We start from the raw sequence: 15,352 nt of genomic DNA, 5'->3' as shown, positions 1-15,352 counted from the left end.
CAGACCATTACTACCACACTCTCAAGTTCCTGGTTGGCCATCTGAAGACGGTAGCTGACCACTGTGAGAAAAACAAGGTCTGGATAGTGTTATCGTAGTGTTTTAACGTGAACATATTATTATAGGTTGCGTCCTAAATGGCACCCTATTCCCTATGTAGTGCCCGGCGTTTGTCCCGGACCCCAATGGCACTCCATTCCCTATGTAAAGTGCCCTACTTTTTACAGAGTCACAGTTCAGATGTGTTAAACGCGTGTTCGCCACAGTAACAGATGATTAAGGGAGACTGATTTATAAGGAGGTGTATTGTTTCTGTGCGTGTAGATGGAACCTCGTAACTTGGCCCTGGTGTTCGGGCCCACACTGGTGCGGACGTCTGAAGACAACATGACAGACATGGTGACTCACATGCCTGACCGCTACAAGATAGTCGAGACGCTCATCCAACACGTGAGTGAGCCTCTAATCCCAACCAATGACAAACCGGTTTACTGGCTTCATGTTAGCTCTCCTCCAATGAGCTGGCGCTACCCTGTCGGAATATCTTCTCACAGATCTCTTCTTTCTCTCTGCCTCCTCTCTCTCTCTCTGTTTCCTCCCACAGTATATCTGGTTTTTCAGTGAGGACCTGGACAAGGATGAGAAGGTACAGTGGGACTGTGGAAACTATGTGGGGACGGCTGTTCAGTTCACACGGTCATGTTGGAGCTCACAGTGTAATCTGCTCCAGTAAACAGCCCAAGTAGAATCCTGGGGATGTGCTATGATACCGTACATCTTACCTATGCGTCATTGCCTGCGTCTCATATTGCACCCTATTCCCTCCCTACTTTTTTTTACCAGAGCCCTATGGGCCGTGAAAAAAAAAGCGCATTATATGGAGAATAGGGTGCCATTTGGGACACAGTCACTGATTCTGATGCAGGACTTAAATCCAGTGTTCATGTGTTGTTTATGACTCAATGCCTTTCTCCCCTTCAGACTCCTGTAGACACGAAGGACCTGGTGCCTGCCCCCAATATCGACCACTTGCTCTCCAACATCGGCAGGACCGCTCTGCTAGGGGAGGCGTCAGGTGAGGGCCCGCCCACCACTGCCCAAATGCATCCAATCACAACCTGCACTGAGCTACTGACAGCCTGTGCAGACCAATCACGGTTCACACTGTGGCCGAACTGGCCAATCAGTGACTGTCAACAATCATTGACAGCCACACAGTTGAACCAATCCCATACAATCAGGAAATAGGCATGACATACATTTGAAATGATTTGCCCTTGCTGAGTTTCTCTCCTTCCTGATTTGATCACTAGACTGTGTGCTTCTTTCCTCTCACCTGGTTTTCTTTTCTTCTTTATTACTCATCCTTCACTGTCTCTTCTACATCGCTGCATTCCTCTCTTAGCTGAGCCTGTGGAGCAGCCACTGCGGTAGGATGGGACTTCCCCTGCCAATTCCTGTGTGTGTTTGTGTTTGTGTGCGTGAGAAATAGTGAGTTTGGGTGTGATGGTGTTTTGTTAGTAAAAAAGTGGGTGGGTGTGTTTGGTATGTGTCACCATCTTCAGAGGAAGTTGCTCTCGGCTTCCTCTCAGTGTCCGTCTGACTAAGGCAGGAGTTGTGTGTGAGGATGACCCTGTACTGTCACCCAGTCTGACTAATGGATGAATGACTTTGTGTTCTCTGTCACTGAGAGAGAAAGCCCCTCTATAGTGATCTCTCCATCTGTCTGTCCTGTCTACCTCACCTGCTCAACTCATTCTGTATAGGCCCTCTCGTGTGCTACTCTGGGGTTTTTGTTTGTGTGTGTGTGTGTGTGTGTGTGTGTGTGTGTGTGTGTGTGTGTGTGTGTGTGTGTGTGTGTGTGTGTGTGTGTGTGTGTGTGTGTGTGGTAAACAAACAAAGAATAGTAAATAGTAAACAAACAAAATATTTGGCCAACTGGGACATTTTGTTGGTCCCCGCAAGGTCAAATGGGGTTTAGGGTTAAGGTTAGAATTAAGTTTAGGAGCTAGGGTTAAGGTTTGGTGTTAAGGTTAGGGTTATGGAAAATAGGATTTAGAATGGGACTGAATTGTCTCCCCACAAGGTTAGTTATACAAGACTGTGTGTGTATTTTGAGTGAGAGCATGTATGAGTGAGACCATTTTAGTGAGAGCGTGTGAGTGAGCGAGTGTGAGTGAGCATGTGTAAGTGAGAGCGAGAGGTAGTGAGTGTGAGCTATTGTGAGTGAGTGAGTGCTAGTGAGTGAGATCTTGTGAGTGAGAGCTAGTGAGTGGGAGCTAGTGCGTGTGAGTGAATGAAAGTGAGAGCTAGTGAGTGAGCGGTAGTGAGTGTGAGTGAGAGCTAGTGAGTGTGAGTGAGTGAGCGAGACCGTGTGATCGCGACCATGTGAGGGAGACCATGTGAGCTAGTGAGTGCGAGCTTGTGAGTGTGAGTGAGCTAGTGAGTGAGAGCGAGTGAGATCTAGTGAGTGAGAGCGAGTGAGAGCTAGTGAGTGAGAGCGATTGAGAGCTAGTGAGTGAGAGCGATTGAGAGCTAGTGAGTGAGAGCTGGTGAGAGCTAGTGAGTGGGAGTGAGAACTAGTGAGTGGGAGTGAGAACTAGTGAGTGGGAGTGAGAACTAGTGAGTGGGAGTGAGAACTAGTGAGTAGGAGTGAGAACTAGTGAGTGGGAGTGAGAGCTAGTGAGTGAGCAGTAGTGAGTGAGAGCAAGGGCGTGAGTGTGTGTGTGTGGTGATTGAAAAACCCTTTACTCAACCTTGTTTTCTGCCTTCCCTCCTCCCGACTCCTCCTTCACCAGTTGATGTCATCAGTATTTGCCGTGATGTCATCAGTGTGTGCTGTGATTCCTTAATGCTGTTGTTTTTCCCCACCCTCGCCCCTCTCTCCAACAACCCTTGTCACATACCAGTCAGTTTGATCAACTCCATGACAATCAGTGGTTAGTGATGACACGTTGTTCTGTGTGTTAATGGTGTGTGACCAGTGTCTGTATGGTTCTGTTCCCCAGGGGAAGGTGACGGGTAGAGGGTGGGCACAGAGGATTCACAACTCTCTCCTAATTGGATTGGTGTTGCATTAGAGCAGTCCCTAATATTTCCTGTGTTATAACAGTGTCAAAATGGTGTGTTTTTAAAGCTCTAGCTAGCTAGATATAGCAGAAAGGTTTGTTTTCTGAGCAGCAGCTCTGTGCCCCCCCATCACAGCCATTCACGCTCCTCCTCTCCTCCCATGTAACACAGACCAGCTTTACAGTGTACCTTCCCCTCTGACCCTCTCTCTTTGTCCTCTCTTAGACTCAACCAACAGTGACTCAGCTAAATCTAAGGTAAGGCCTCAGATAGCCAACTATGCTGTTCTGGCCACTCATATCACACAGGGCAGCTTCACAGACACAAAACAATCTTCTTCACCACCACAAAAAAAACATTCAAAGAGCTGAAGCAAGTAACAACATTTTTCTTCACACCATCTAGTTATGGTTGAGGTTGTGTAAATCCTCCGACCTTTGACCTATGTGACTTTGTTTTGCCTCAGGGCTCGTGGGGGTCAAAGCGAGACCTCACTGCCAAGGACTTTCTGACCCTGTCCATCATGTCCGCCGTCACCGGACGCAAGCGCAGGACTCGCCACAACGGCCGCCTCGTGGGCAGCAGCACAGACGACGATTCGGAGCACGAGCCAATCAAAGCCAGCCACCTGGGGGCGGAGGAGGGAGAAGAGGCGGGGCTGGACGTGGCAGGAACAGACACCGCCACACGAGCAGAGGGAGAGGAGGAGGAAGATGAGGAGGAGGAAGAAAAAGAGTCTGTAGTAGAGAGAGTGAGAGAGAAGGTAGAGGAGGTGATAGTTCCCAGCATGCCATGCGGTAGTGAGAAAGAGAAAGCAGGGCAGACGGTGATACTGCTCTCTGAGGAAGAGGCGGTGAAAGCGGAGGTGAAGGGCAGGGTGTGGCGGGGGCCAGAGGATGCTCGCTCTATCGTCTCCGGTTACTCCACCCTTTCCACACTGGGGCGGAGCCTGGCGTCTGAGGGCCGGTGCGATGAAGCTGACGACGAGCGCAGCGAGCTGGTGAGCGAGACGGACAATGAGAGCGGATTCGCCTCACGCTCCCTTACCCAGGAGAGACCTGAGAAACACCCCCCTGCATCTATTACACCCACCCTCACACCCCCAACCCCCACACAGACCCCCACAGCAGCACAACGAAGCTTCCTCTACACACACTACAAACCCCACCCTGTCTCCCCTACGACCCAGCACACCACCCCCACCCCCTCCACACATACTCAGGACCCTGGGGAGAGGAGCGAGGGTGGGGCGCGATCCACCACCCCCTCCTCTTCCTCCTCCTCCACCACCCACAGACTACACCCCCGGCCCTCCTTCAACTCCCACAAGCTGATCCAGTGTGACACGCTGGCCAGGAAGAAGCTAAAGGACAGAGGGAAGACCAAGGCTCATTCTCTGGACCTCCCTGGGCCTTCAGGAGAGGAGGTAGCTGGGGCACCAGGGGCCCAGAGGAACCGATCCAGGACCAACCCTTCCTCAGGGAGCAGCCAGGAGAGCCTACGTCCACCCCGGCCAAAAGAAGCCCTGCCCCCCAGCGAGGCTGCCTCTTTCACCCCCAGCGGGACAGGGCAGGGTCAGGGGCGAGGGTCTCTGGCTGACCAGGTGCGTGCGCGCCTGCTGGGCTCGGCTGATGACCTGCGCATCGTGGGGCTGAGGAAGCCACTCTCCCCGGAGACGAGGAGGAAGAGACGGGCCTGGAGAAGACACACTGTGGTGGTCTCACCTACCGAGTCGGGCGACAAGAGGCCTGCGCTAGCCACCAACAAGTTCCCCATGTCGCTGGCCACTTCCAACCAGGGCAAACCACAGGGATCACCCCTCGACCACCAGGAGCTTGACCCAGGACACCCTCTTCCTCTGGGCCAGAATCCCCCCGTCACACGCCGAGCACCCGCCTCCAGGTTCCATCAGTACCTGTAAGTATGGACAAAGACTCATAGGCCTGTAAGTTACAAGGCCCCTGGCCTCCCTCTCAAATTCTCCCTCCCCTGAGCTGCTGAGCCAGGGCTGCTGTGTTAGAGGGTCAGATAGTGCTGACCCTGAGTCAGTTGCATGATGACAGTGGGTAGTGGACAGCAGAGCCACAGACAGACACAAGGGGTCTTGTGACAGGTCTGAGAACAGTTTCCGGCCTCCAGTCTACTCCGTTTGCATGTAAAGGGGCATTCCAGTATTTGCCAAAGCTTATTTATTTTGTGTGTTTTAAAAATAAAATAAAATAATGCAAAATTGCAATGGGGCAGCAGACGCACAGACAGACAGACCTCATCACAGTTGATATTAAAGCCAAGAACTCTCCCTCATGCAGGCAGCAGACAGACGGTGTGTTACTGAATAATAGGATCCTTCCTGTCCTCTCGGTTGCTTCCTGTCTGACACAGGAAGTGGGTTGTCCTCTCCCAATGCACAGGGAAGAGCATGCCAAACCAAGCCTACCCAGGGTTCCTCACAGAGTGAAACTTTCAACAGGACTGTGAGCTCTCTCTCTCTGTCTTTCACACTCACACACACATACAGACACAAACACACTAGCTGAGAGATCAGCACATACACTATAAGAAGAGTACAAGCAGTATTGGAATGTGAGTTAAGGGAGAACTCTGTCTAACCTTTGGCCCCAGCACTGACTTCTATATCAGTCTTCCTTAATATTCTGTTACTATGATGACCACAGAACAACTGGCTCTGACACTCAACTAGTTGCCAACACACAGAAATAACATAACTCTCTCACACACACACACACACACTGTCTTCGTTAATGTTTGTCTGTCTGTACATATGTGTGTTTGCCTGACAATACTCGTGAGTATGTTTGAGTGTGCAGGTGTTTGTGTGTTGCACTAATCTGTAACATTTGTAAATATCCTTGTTAAGTTAACCTTGTAAATATATATATTACATTATCTTTATTTTTTTGGATTGTTTTATGTTTTACATAAGGTGCACCATAATTTCCTTCAAGATGTTACTTGAAATGTTTCCCTTAATATATAATTTTTTTGTTTTATATACAGTAAATATTATATATATATATTTTTTGTATGAAAAGAATAAGTACTTTTTATTGTGTTTTGACTTCTCGGATGTACCTGTTTTTAAAACGAACAAAAAAGAAAAATCCTGAACCTGACTTAAAGCCTGTTCCTTGTTTCCTCGTAGACGGCCTTTCTCTGTGACTCACAGTACTATGCAGAAATACTTTCTCTCATTTAGCAAAGATAGAATAACTCATCCAACATTAACATTCTCCAGTCAAAATTGTGGCCGTTGAAATGCCTCCGTTTCATGGCTGGATTAGCATCCATTTCCGCATTTGAAGAAAGCAATGGACTCTCCCCTTACTGACACTACTATCTACCTTATGGTGACAATGCTTATCTTATTTGGCAGCAAACAGGGCTTTATCTACCATAACCTAATTTAAGTCAGAATAATGTGTGTATGCATCTCAGCTCTCTTATCAAAGAACGATCACATACTGTCCTTGCATCAACTCTATCATAACTGTCTTTTCAATTGGATGAAGTATTAGTTGGTAATAATTTGCTTGACCAAACCTGCCTACGTGTACCAGAGGAAACATTTGTTTTCATTTTATGGGTGACCGAGAAAGCGCGAAATATTGACAACATGCCCTGTTAAACGTCAAGGATTATAAATGCAACCTGCATGTATACACAGTGACATTTTGTAAAGTCTGTCAATTATATTTTAGTTGTTATATTATCAGGAATATTTCAAGTTTTAAGCCATCTACACATGATTTTTCATGTCATATAATACATTTCCATAAGGTTAGACTCAATTGAATAACCACTGTGAGTGGGGTGCTTCAGAATTCCTGGATACAAATGACTGATTGCAGAAATGTGGTTACCATAAGTATCCATTTTTTGGGTCTGCTGTGTTTCTAGACTGACATACCATTCTCTTGGCCATGGTCCAAGATGAGTTTCCATTTCCCAAATACTCTTTATTAACTGTCCCTCGACCAATGTCATACGGGAGTTATTCTTTGGTTTCCCCCTTTGCCTGACAGGAATTTTGTCATCGTAAAATGTCATTGACTTTTAGTTAGTCTTGTCTTACCTCAAGAGTTGCCCTACAAGTGCCTGATTTCTAGAGTGTTTTGTTCTGCCGTGCCATGGCCATTCCTCACCTCCCCATTAACCCTCATTATTCCAGACTCTCAATGCCAGAAGCCTCAACCTTCACATCTAGTTATAAGCTGAATCCATTCTCTTCCCGTTGCTGTGCTGACATCTTATCCGCTGACCCAAAGACGTGTATCATACATACGAGCAGCCTCTCTGGGAGGCCATTAAAAGCACACTGTGTCTGGCCAAGGACTTGTCTATGCAGTCGGTTTGCATCTAACAAGCACTAACAAACAGCAGAACACCTGATGCTGCAAGGGGAGGGAAGGTATGGTGCTCTCACCTGCTTTTCTCACACACAGTGGTTCTTTCATGTGGACAGTGTTTTGTATGGTTCACATAACAAGCCCTAAGTAAGGGTAATCAATACCTAGAACAGGGTAATATGGTACCAACTCATTTGCATTAGATTTTGTTTGATGAACTAACTGTATACATTTAAACTGTCAGCCAATAGGAGACATACAGCTTAACAGAGCTGAACCAAACTGCTCATGCCTTCATCAAAAAGAGAAATACAAAACATTTTTAGAAAATTCTGACAACACTCAATGTGTGTTTAGCTGTCCGTTTCTTGAAGTGTGATATACCTTATGTTTGTTATTATGTCTGATATTTTGTACATATTGCCTTGATATGTAACATATTGTATTGATATGTAACATATTGTATTGATATGTAACATATTGCCTTGATATGTAACATATTGTATTGATATGTAACATATTGTATTGATATGTAACATATTGTCTTGATATGTAACATATTGTATTGATATGTAACATATTGTATTGATATGTAACATATTGTATTGATATGTAACATATTGTATTGATATGTAACATATTGTATTGATATGTAACATATTGTATTGATATGTAACATATTGTATTGATATGTAACATATTGTATTGATATGTAACATATTGTATTGATATGTAACATATTGTATTGATATGTAACATATTGTATTGTGTAAAGTACATTTTGAATTGCTTTGAGTAAACAATCTTCTAAGAAAATGTCCTGTCTAAAGGTTATCCACCTGGAACCATTTCATTTGATGGCATTTTGCTTCAAAGCAAGGTTATATGATGTAAATAAACAGAATTAAGTTTTTAAAATGTTTTGCAGTTGCTTGATAATTTTGGAAATGTTTAATGTCAATAGTATTCTGTGATCATTGCTGACATGTGTCATTCCAGGCAACAGTTTCAGATATTTCATTGAAATTGGGAAGGATGTCAGTTAACATGAATAAAATGAATTCACAAACAAAAAAAGTGGAACCGAGGTTTGTGACACCACTGATTGGCATCCACCCAATGCATCCTGCACCACAATAAAAAATGCTGTAAATTTTTTTCCCATCACGGGTGAATCTTGGAACTACATTACCCATAATTATGCTGTAGAGCAGTCAGTCTTGCACCACACTTCCCTGAATGCATCCAGAGAGGACCTGACAACTCGAAATCGGTGCAAATTATATCAGATTCAATTAAGATTCCTGAAGTTTTGTATACATTTGTTTCAGTGTATTGTATGTCGGTAAACCTCGTTTGATTGGGAGAATTTAAGTGTGTAAATCTGCGTAAAACCTAGCTAGCTAACAAGTTAGCAAAGTCCTGCTAAAAACAAGGAAGTCGTTAGCTGGCCTAGCATGGTAAATATATGCATATTTTGACCAGCCATATAGCTAGTTACCAAACCTGCGTTTTAGACAGAGGTATGTTATCAATTAGCTAGCAATCTAAGTACAAACAACTAGTTGGTAAGCGATTTTGCTCTGCCCACAGCCCACGTTGTACATAAAATGTACCATTTTGGAATATATTGACACAGAAGTGTATTTCCAACTTTGTGTCAATGTTCTTGACAACATTTCATCTCTGAGTCGGAAACCAGGCTAAATGGGTCAGCGTTACTTATCTATTTTTTATTATTATCTTTCCTCTCTTTAAAGGGATAGTTCACCCAAATTATATATTTGTTTCCTTACCCTGTAAGTCTATGGACAAGGTATGACAGCAATCCATGCATTGGTTTGTTTTACCTGGCCAGTTTCATACATAAGTAACTTAATTGAGCAACACTCAATGTTGGATACTTTAGAATGATTTGGACCTGGAGAACAAAAATTACTAATTTCATTGACCTGCATTGGATTTGTTTTGAATGAATTCAATGTGAATGTTAAGCCTACCAATCTCATTTTATGAGTAATAGCAAATTGTAATGAAAAAGTGACAGTTCTTCCCTGACATGCGTTGATTACCCTTGGCCCAATAAGTTACATATCCCAAATTATACCATGGAAGTAGGGCAATGCAACTCCAATAGGACCCTTGCCTTGTTTAGAAAGGCTATTTTAGCAAGTCGGAGTCATCTGCTCAATGAGCTTTAGCCTGCAACATTAGGTCCATTTCACATACCACTGAGACAGGTCAAGAGGTGACCTATTGAGAGTTGGAGTAGAAAATAGCTTTTGTAAGGATATGTCATGAGACCTCACAAAACCAACAGCTACAGACATATCCAGGGTTGGGTACAGACCCTGATTCGATTCCAGGCTATATCACAACCAGCTGTGATTGGGAGTCCCTTAGGGCGGCACACAATTGGCCCAGTATCGTCAGGGTTTGGCCGGGGTAGGCAGTCATTGTAAATAAGAATTTGTTCTTAACTGACTTGCCTAGTTAAAATAAATACTTTCTAAATGTCATCCTTTAGTTACCTGTCCAACATTGTAATCAATGTAACTTTTGGATTACCCAAACTAACTTAATCAGATTACTTCCTAATCAGTTACTCCCCAACCCTGCATATCTAAATATATGGCTGTAGATTCTTGGCAGTTGTTTACCAATGGTTGCATTATGCAACCTGCATATCATTTCTATAGTGGTAATGAGTGATGCAGTCACAACTTACCTGATTTGGTAGTGGTTCATCTATGGATAGTAAAGACACATCTGAATGAATCTGAAAAACTAGGCATATTCCATCACTTTACATCTGCCTAAATAGTGAAAAGAAATTGATGTAAGTCGATAGCTGTAAAATGGCTTGCAGATAATAGCCAAATACTTTGTTGGTATCAGGCAAAATCTTTATTTACCCCCTACGAAAAAAGAAAAAAAAATTGTTTGTGTACATGTTAATTTGCACATTTCATTTTGGGAAAGTTATTTGAAATTCTCAAAAGAAGCATTTTTTTTTTAAACAAATGTTACATTTGGACAAACAGTCCTGCTGATTTAACAAATTGTGGGATAGAGTATTTTAATGCATGCATACCAAGGAAACAAAAACAACGTATTTCCAAATACATTCTCTTTATAAAAAAGAAAATAATTTTAAATATATACATTACTTATTCAAAAACTTTAAACAGGCACCTTACAGTCCAAATAGAAAAGAATGCTCAAATTTTGCAACGCAATTTACGGACCGTCACTGAACCTTCCAGAGTTAACAAACTGGTGACACTTTTTTAAAGTCCTGTTTAGTCCCCTCGTTTCCATATTTTACCTGGTTCTATCCATTTCTAGTCACCTAATGTGACAATCTGCTCCTTGCTCTGCGGACGTTGCTCACTGTTCTGCGCCCTCAGTCTCTCCAATTCACCCTCCAATTCTCTGATCCGCGCCGAATTCGACTGGGGCACCTGGTTATCATCTGTGATGTCCGGGTTGGTTACGCGCCGCAAGCGGGTGTTCTCTTCCTCCAGACGGGACATGCACTTCTCCAGCTCCAGGTATTCTTGAACCAGCTCTTGCTTGGACATGTTTTGAAGACTCTCGATGTGGTATTTCTCGTAGGTCTCGGAAAAGTCTCTCTGAAGAAACTCCCCACCTGCGTTTCCAGGCCTCCCGATGCCGTCGCTGCCACCACCGCTGCCATAGTCCTCCTCCTCCTCCACATCGAAAAGCTCGTCCTCACTTGCGGTGTCCTCTGGGCGAGCACCAGTCCCCAACTGACGTCGGGGACCACTTTCGGTATTCAGATCCGGTTCCTCTCGGTCGTGTTCATCCATAAGGAACTGCGTTGTATTGTAGGGGGCAACGGGCAACCCCTTCGCGAACATCTCTGCTCTCACTCGGGACGCTCGTTCGGTCTCTCGCTCGTCAAGCTTTTTCTTTTCTTCCCAAGAAAGTTTAAAATAGGGCTTCCATTGACGCTTCTTTTTGGATGGTCGACGCCTGTGTTTCTTCTTGCCCTGACGCGCATCTACAGCTGCCCCGGCGCCTGGAGAGCCAGAGTCGGTTCTCTTCCCACACTCGCCTTGCACTTGACTCAGGGTCTCCTCGTGCGGTCCATCTCCACTATTTCCGTGGGCTACGAGGCCACCCTCTCCGGCTGCATCTGCTCCGGGTTCCTGGCAGGGCTGTGTTGCTGCTGGGCACTTAGGAAGTGCATTTCCGGCAACGAATCTTGGGCACACCTCCCTCTGCCCGCCTTGCATTTGCCACAACTTGTCTGCAGGGATAACCCCGCCGTCACTCTCTGCTTGCTGCTGTTTATCTCCATATCGCCCCCTACCGCCAGTCTCAAGTCCACGGCTCTCATTGGTTTGGGGATGCTCCACAACTCTTCCTCTCCCACTTGATGGGGTATTTGAAGTTTTCAGGTGATGGGTCTTCTCAATGATCGGTTCTGTCATCCTGATGTATGCTGTTGGGCTGTTCGCCTTACCACATGTCAACCGTTGTCTCTGTGCGAATTAAACTAAATGTTAATTAAAATATATTTTGCAAACTTTTGCTAAGTATACTGTTTCTGTGTCTTAATATGAGCAACATTTACTTGACAAGAAATGTTTAGCTAACTTTCGAAACGGTCACTATCGCTACTCTTAAAAACAAAGTTATGAATGGTAACACTTGTTACTTCTCGAATGATTCGTCAGAGCTACTGTAGCTAGCTAGCGAACTAAGGTTAACTATTTCGGTGCCGCTAGTAATCCTTCTCAGGTTCGTATTTCATCTCCACAACAGTGACTGTCCAGTATGCTACCACAGAATGAGTTCGCGGTTTTATATCAACTCTACCACCGCCAGTGCGCATGCTGCTTTTCTTGACTCTACTTGTTTTGTGGGATATGTAGTTCCAATGTAGGTAAATTACTAGCGAGACCGTCCATGACCAACTACCTGACCCACAATTCTAGGGCATTTATCGAAAGTTTAAGCCAATCAAGTTTTAGGATATAGGACCAACCTCTCATTGCTGCTATTGGACAAAATTGCATATTCACTGTTGCTAAGCTTAAATCATATTATTATTGGTTATCCCGAGAGTCAATCAAGTGCACATTGGGTCCAAGAGGAAAGTAGTCCGGGGCATTCTTTCAGACGCTACCATGTATAAATGGAGGGGGGAATTAGTTCACGTTTTGAAGAGTCTGCGAATTAATCTTCATTAATCGATATTCCACTTATACTGTATACCACTAATACATTATGCCATAGGAGTATGTCGTGTCTTTTATCTATTAATGATTGTTTTGCTTTGTATCACTCCCACAAACATTGAGACAACCCTTTCTTTCTAAAGGTAATGAACCCGTCATCCAAACTAACTAGAACAAACTAGTCCTTTTTTACAGACCGTGTAGAAAAACGATTAACTAACGGCTATGCACTATGTTCATTTTGTTAATATTTAAACAATTACACAATTCTTTTATGTGGTTTTAAATAGTGTAGGGTTTAACTTTATTCGTTTTTTTATTATTCTCTCTGGTGCGGAGCGATATTTCCCTCGCCTCCCACTAATGCGCAAGGATAAGAGTGTGGAACGACGCGTAAAGAAGCGACATTTTATTTATCGAGACCTAGCTAGCCAGTAGCAAGTCCCACTCAATTTTACAGAACAACAAACAATGGTGAAATGTTAAAATAACACAATTGCCCACTTTTTAGAGTTACGTTTAAGCTTATTGTCAACGATTAGTTATCAGTTGATTAAACGTGCCTCTCTTTGACCCAGTTTCTATTTCTATAAAGGCTTGCCGAATGAGGTTAGCTGGCTAGCTAATGTGCTAACTAGTGTCACACATGCATGTGCAGTGAAATATACAACTTTAGATCCAAATATTGTATTGTCTTGGCAAACGCTTTCATACTCGTATACATTAGCATATTGTAGAATGTAAGCCTATTGCTAGCTGGTTGAAATCATTCATTAGCATGTGAGCTTGCTCGACCAGTAGCTAGGTACCAGGACCAATAATAACTAGTTAGCTAGCCAATTCCTTATTTTTATGGATGTTACCATAATATAGTTCTAACTAAGCAAACATCCTGCACTAAAGTGGGAGTATCGATGGACACAGTATTGTAATATAGCTATCTGGCTAACAACGTTCAAAACATGCAATCAAACTAAATGTTGAGCTAGCACTGATTTGCTAGTTAGTAGCATACAGCTACTAGCTGGGATAGCTGGTAGTTATGTCTCTACTGTGGTTGAAATAGCTAGTCTTTTAAATGACCTAATTATATCTGCATTAATGTAAGCAGCATATATCATTTCAAACTGTCATAATTGAGTAATTACCTCTTCAAACACGGCATATGTTTGCATAACAAATACACAGTTGAATGCATTATTTGAAAATCTCACTGAAGGTATGCACACAAGACAGAAATGACAGTGTCTGTATATTTTGACTGATATGCAATGTCCTTATTCTCTGCAGGCTAAAGATTCCTCCCACATGGAGAGGGCACATCTCAGTGGCATTTGACATGGTTCCCACTTTGTGTGTGATGGCTGCTGTAGGCTATATGCATGTAGGTCTACTTTTCGGTGGGTAGGCATCCCCTCCCCCTCATACCATAGACCTTTCTCTCAATCACATTCACTCTTATCCTGATTTTCTCCTAAATTGTCATCTTCAATCATTCCCCCACTCACAACACCTTGCTCTCTCTTACATTCTTTTGTCCTCTCTTTCATCTATTATTTTTTTGCTCCATTGCTTTCTCTTATTGAGCATCTCTCCCTTCTATCCTCTTTTTTTTCTTGATCTCCCTTTCATCATCATTTTTCTTGGAGCAGTTGATGCAAGAGTAGGCTATGCCCGAATGTATAGGCCCAAACTAGGAGGAACTTTCGCTATGAGGCGCTATTCCTGTAATGTGTTCTCTCAGTCAACCTGGTTAAATAAGGGTTAACTAGTTTGGTGTGAGGTGCTTGCTAGCTATAACTCTCAGAATTAAAGAGGCTAATATATAGTACATATGCCCTTGTAAGTTGTGCTAAATACATTTCTACATATGTAGCAAGCTCACAAATGCAAAAATGTACCACACACACTCAAAGTAGGCTGACCAGACATTAGTCAGTCCAAGGCAAACTTTTGGCAATTGACAGATACCAGCCAAACTTGTGTATCTATCAGCTGTCATATAACCTATTGTTTACTGAAAAGGGAGTGATTGCTGGGGGGACCAGGAGGGAGGGTAGGGTTTGTCAAATGGGGTAGTGGGTGTTTACAGAGGCAGTGGCGTTCGGTGGAAACTCTAGATGCCTGTGCAGGAGCACAGCAGCTCCTGGATCAGAGCCTCTGAGAGGATTATTGTACATGAGTTAATCTCTCACCCTATATATACTGCAACACGGCTGGGTACAATTGAGAATGGGTCAAAATATCAATTCTATAGCCATTTGGGATTTTCCCATAACATATCAGAGCCATATACTGTATTTAGATAAATATATGGATGTGCATTATATTGTTCTAACCTGTGTCTCTGTTTTGATATTACACATCAAAGCTTACAGAGCCTGAATGGTTGTTCTAAAATGGATGCCTTTGGATCAGGTGTCATTAGTTATTAGGGGACCCAATGCCGTTCTGTGAGAGAGAGAGCGAGAGAGAGAATGAAGAAGCTTGCATCTATGCTGTAGGGATAGGTCTGTAGATGGTCTGTGAAACATGCCTCTCTCCCCTAGGCCTGGAACCTACAGCTGAGCTCGCTCCTTCTCCTAATTATCCTCTTTATACCCTTATTGAAACCTAATTAAGTCCTGACCCCACGGGTTTGCCACTGCAGTATCGCAGACCAAGACCTATTCATCTAATCCACAGTTAGTGTCCCCCCCCCCCCCG

The 15,352-nt window shown here is 43.9% G+C and overlaps 2 protein-coding genes across 2 annotated transcripts in view; one reads left to right on the top strand and one right to left on the bottom strand.

The window, feature by feature from the left end:
- LOC109891908 (rho GTPase-activating protein 23) overlaps nucleotides 1-5,567 on the top strand; it is a 41,686-nt gene extending 36,119 nt beyond the window's left edge. Inside the window, exons 19-25 of the mRNA XM_031827272.1 lie at nucleotides 4-77; nucleotides 325-450; nucleotides 605-646; nucleotides 982-1,075; nucleotides 3,295-3,326; nucleotides 3,536-4,986; nucleotides 5,379-5,567. Coding sequence (XP_031683132.1) covers nucleotides 4-77; nucleotides 325-450; nucleotides 605-646; nucleotides 982-1,075; nucleotides 3,295-3,326; nucleotides 3,536-4,986; nucleotides 5,379-5,547 — 1,988 coding nt within the window. The 3' untranslated portion in view covers nucleotides 5,548-5,567. The remainder of the gene's footprint in view (nucleotides 1-3; nucleotides 78-324; nucleotides 451-604; nucleotides 647-981; nucleotides 1,076-3,294; nucleotides 3,327-3,535; nucleotides 4,987-5,378) is intronic.
- A 1,208-nt stretch (nucleotides 5,568-6,775) lies between these two features.
- LOC109893287 (protein HEXIM-like) lies at nucleotides 6,776-12,383 on the bottom strand. The gene has a single exon (XM_020486445.2). It carries the CDS (start codon nucleotides 11,894-11,896, stop codon nucleotides 10,781-10,783), a length of 1,116 nt encoding a protein of 371 aa, XP_020342034.1. The 5' UTR covers nucleotides 11,897-12,383; the 3' UTR covers nucleotides 6,776-10,780.
- Between the last annotated feature and the right edge of the window lie 2,969 nt (nucleotides 12,384-15,352).

Source organism: Oncorhynchus kisutch, linkage group LG6 (genome assembly GCF_002021735.2).
Source record: "Oncorhynchus kisutch isolate 150728-3 linkage group LG6, Okis_V2, whole genome shotgun sequence".
NCBI lineage: Eukaryota > Metazoa > Chordata > Actinopteri > Salmoniformes > Salmonidae > Oncorhynchus > Oncorhynchus kisutch.
The sequence above is the reverse complement of the archived record's forward strand: the minus strand, read 5'-3'. Positions and strand labels throughout refer to the sequence as shown.

Bases quoted from the DNA above. Each gene is read 5' to 3' on its own strand.
- LOC109893287 (XM_020486445.2), bottom strand. From the start codon at position 11,896: ATGACAGAACCGATCATTGAGAAGACCCATCACCTGAAAACTTCAAAT.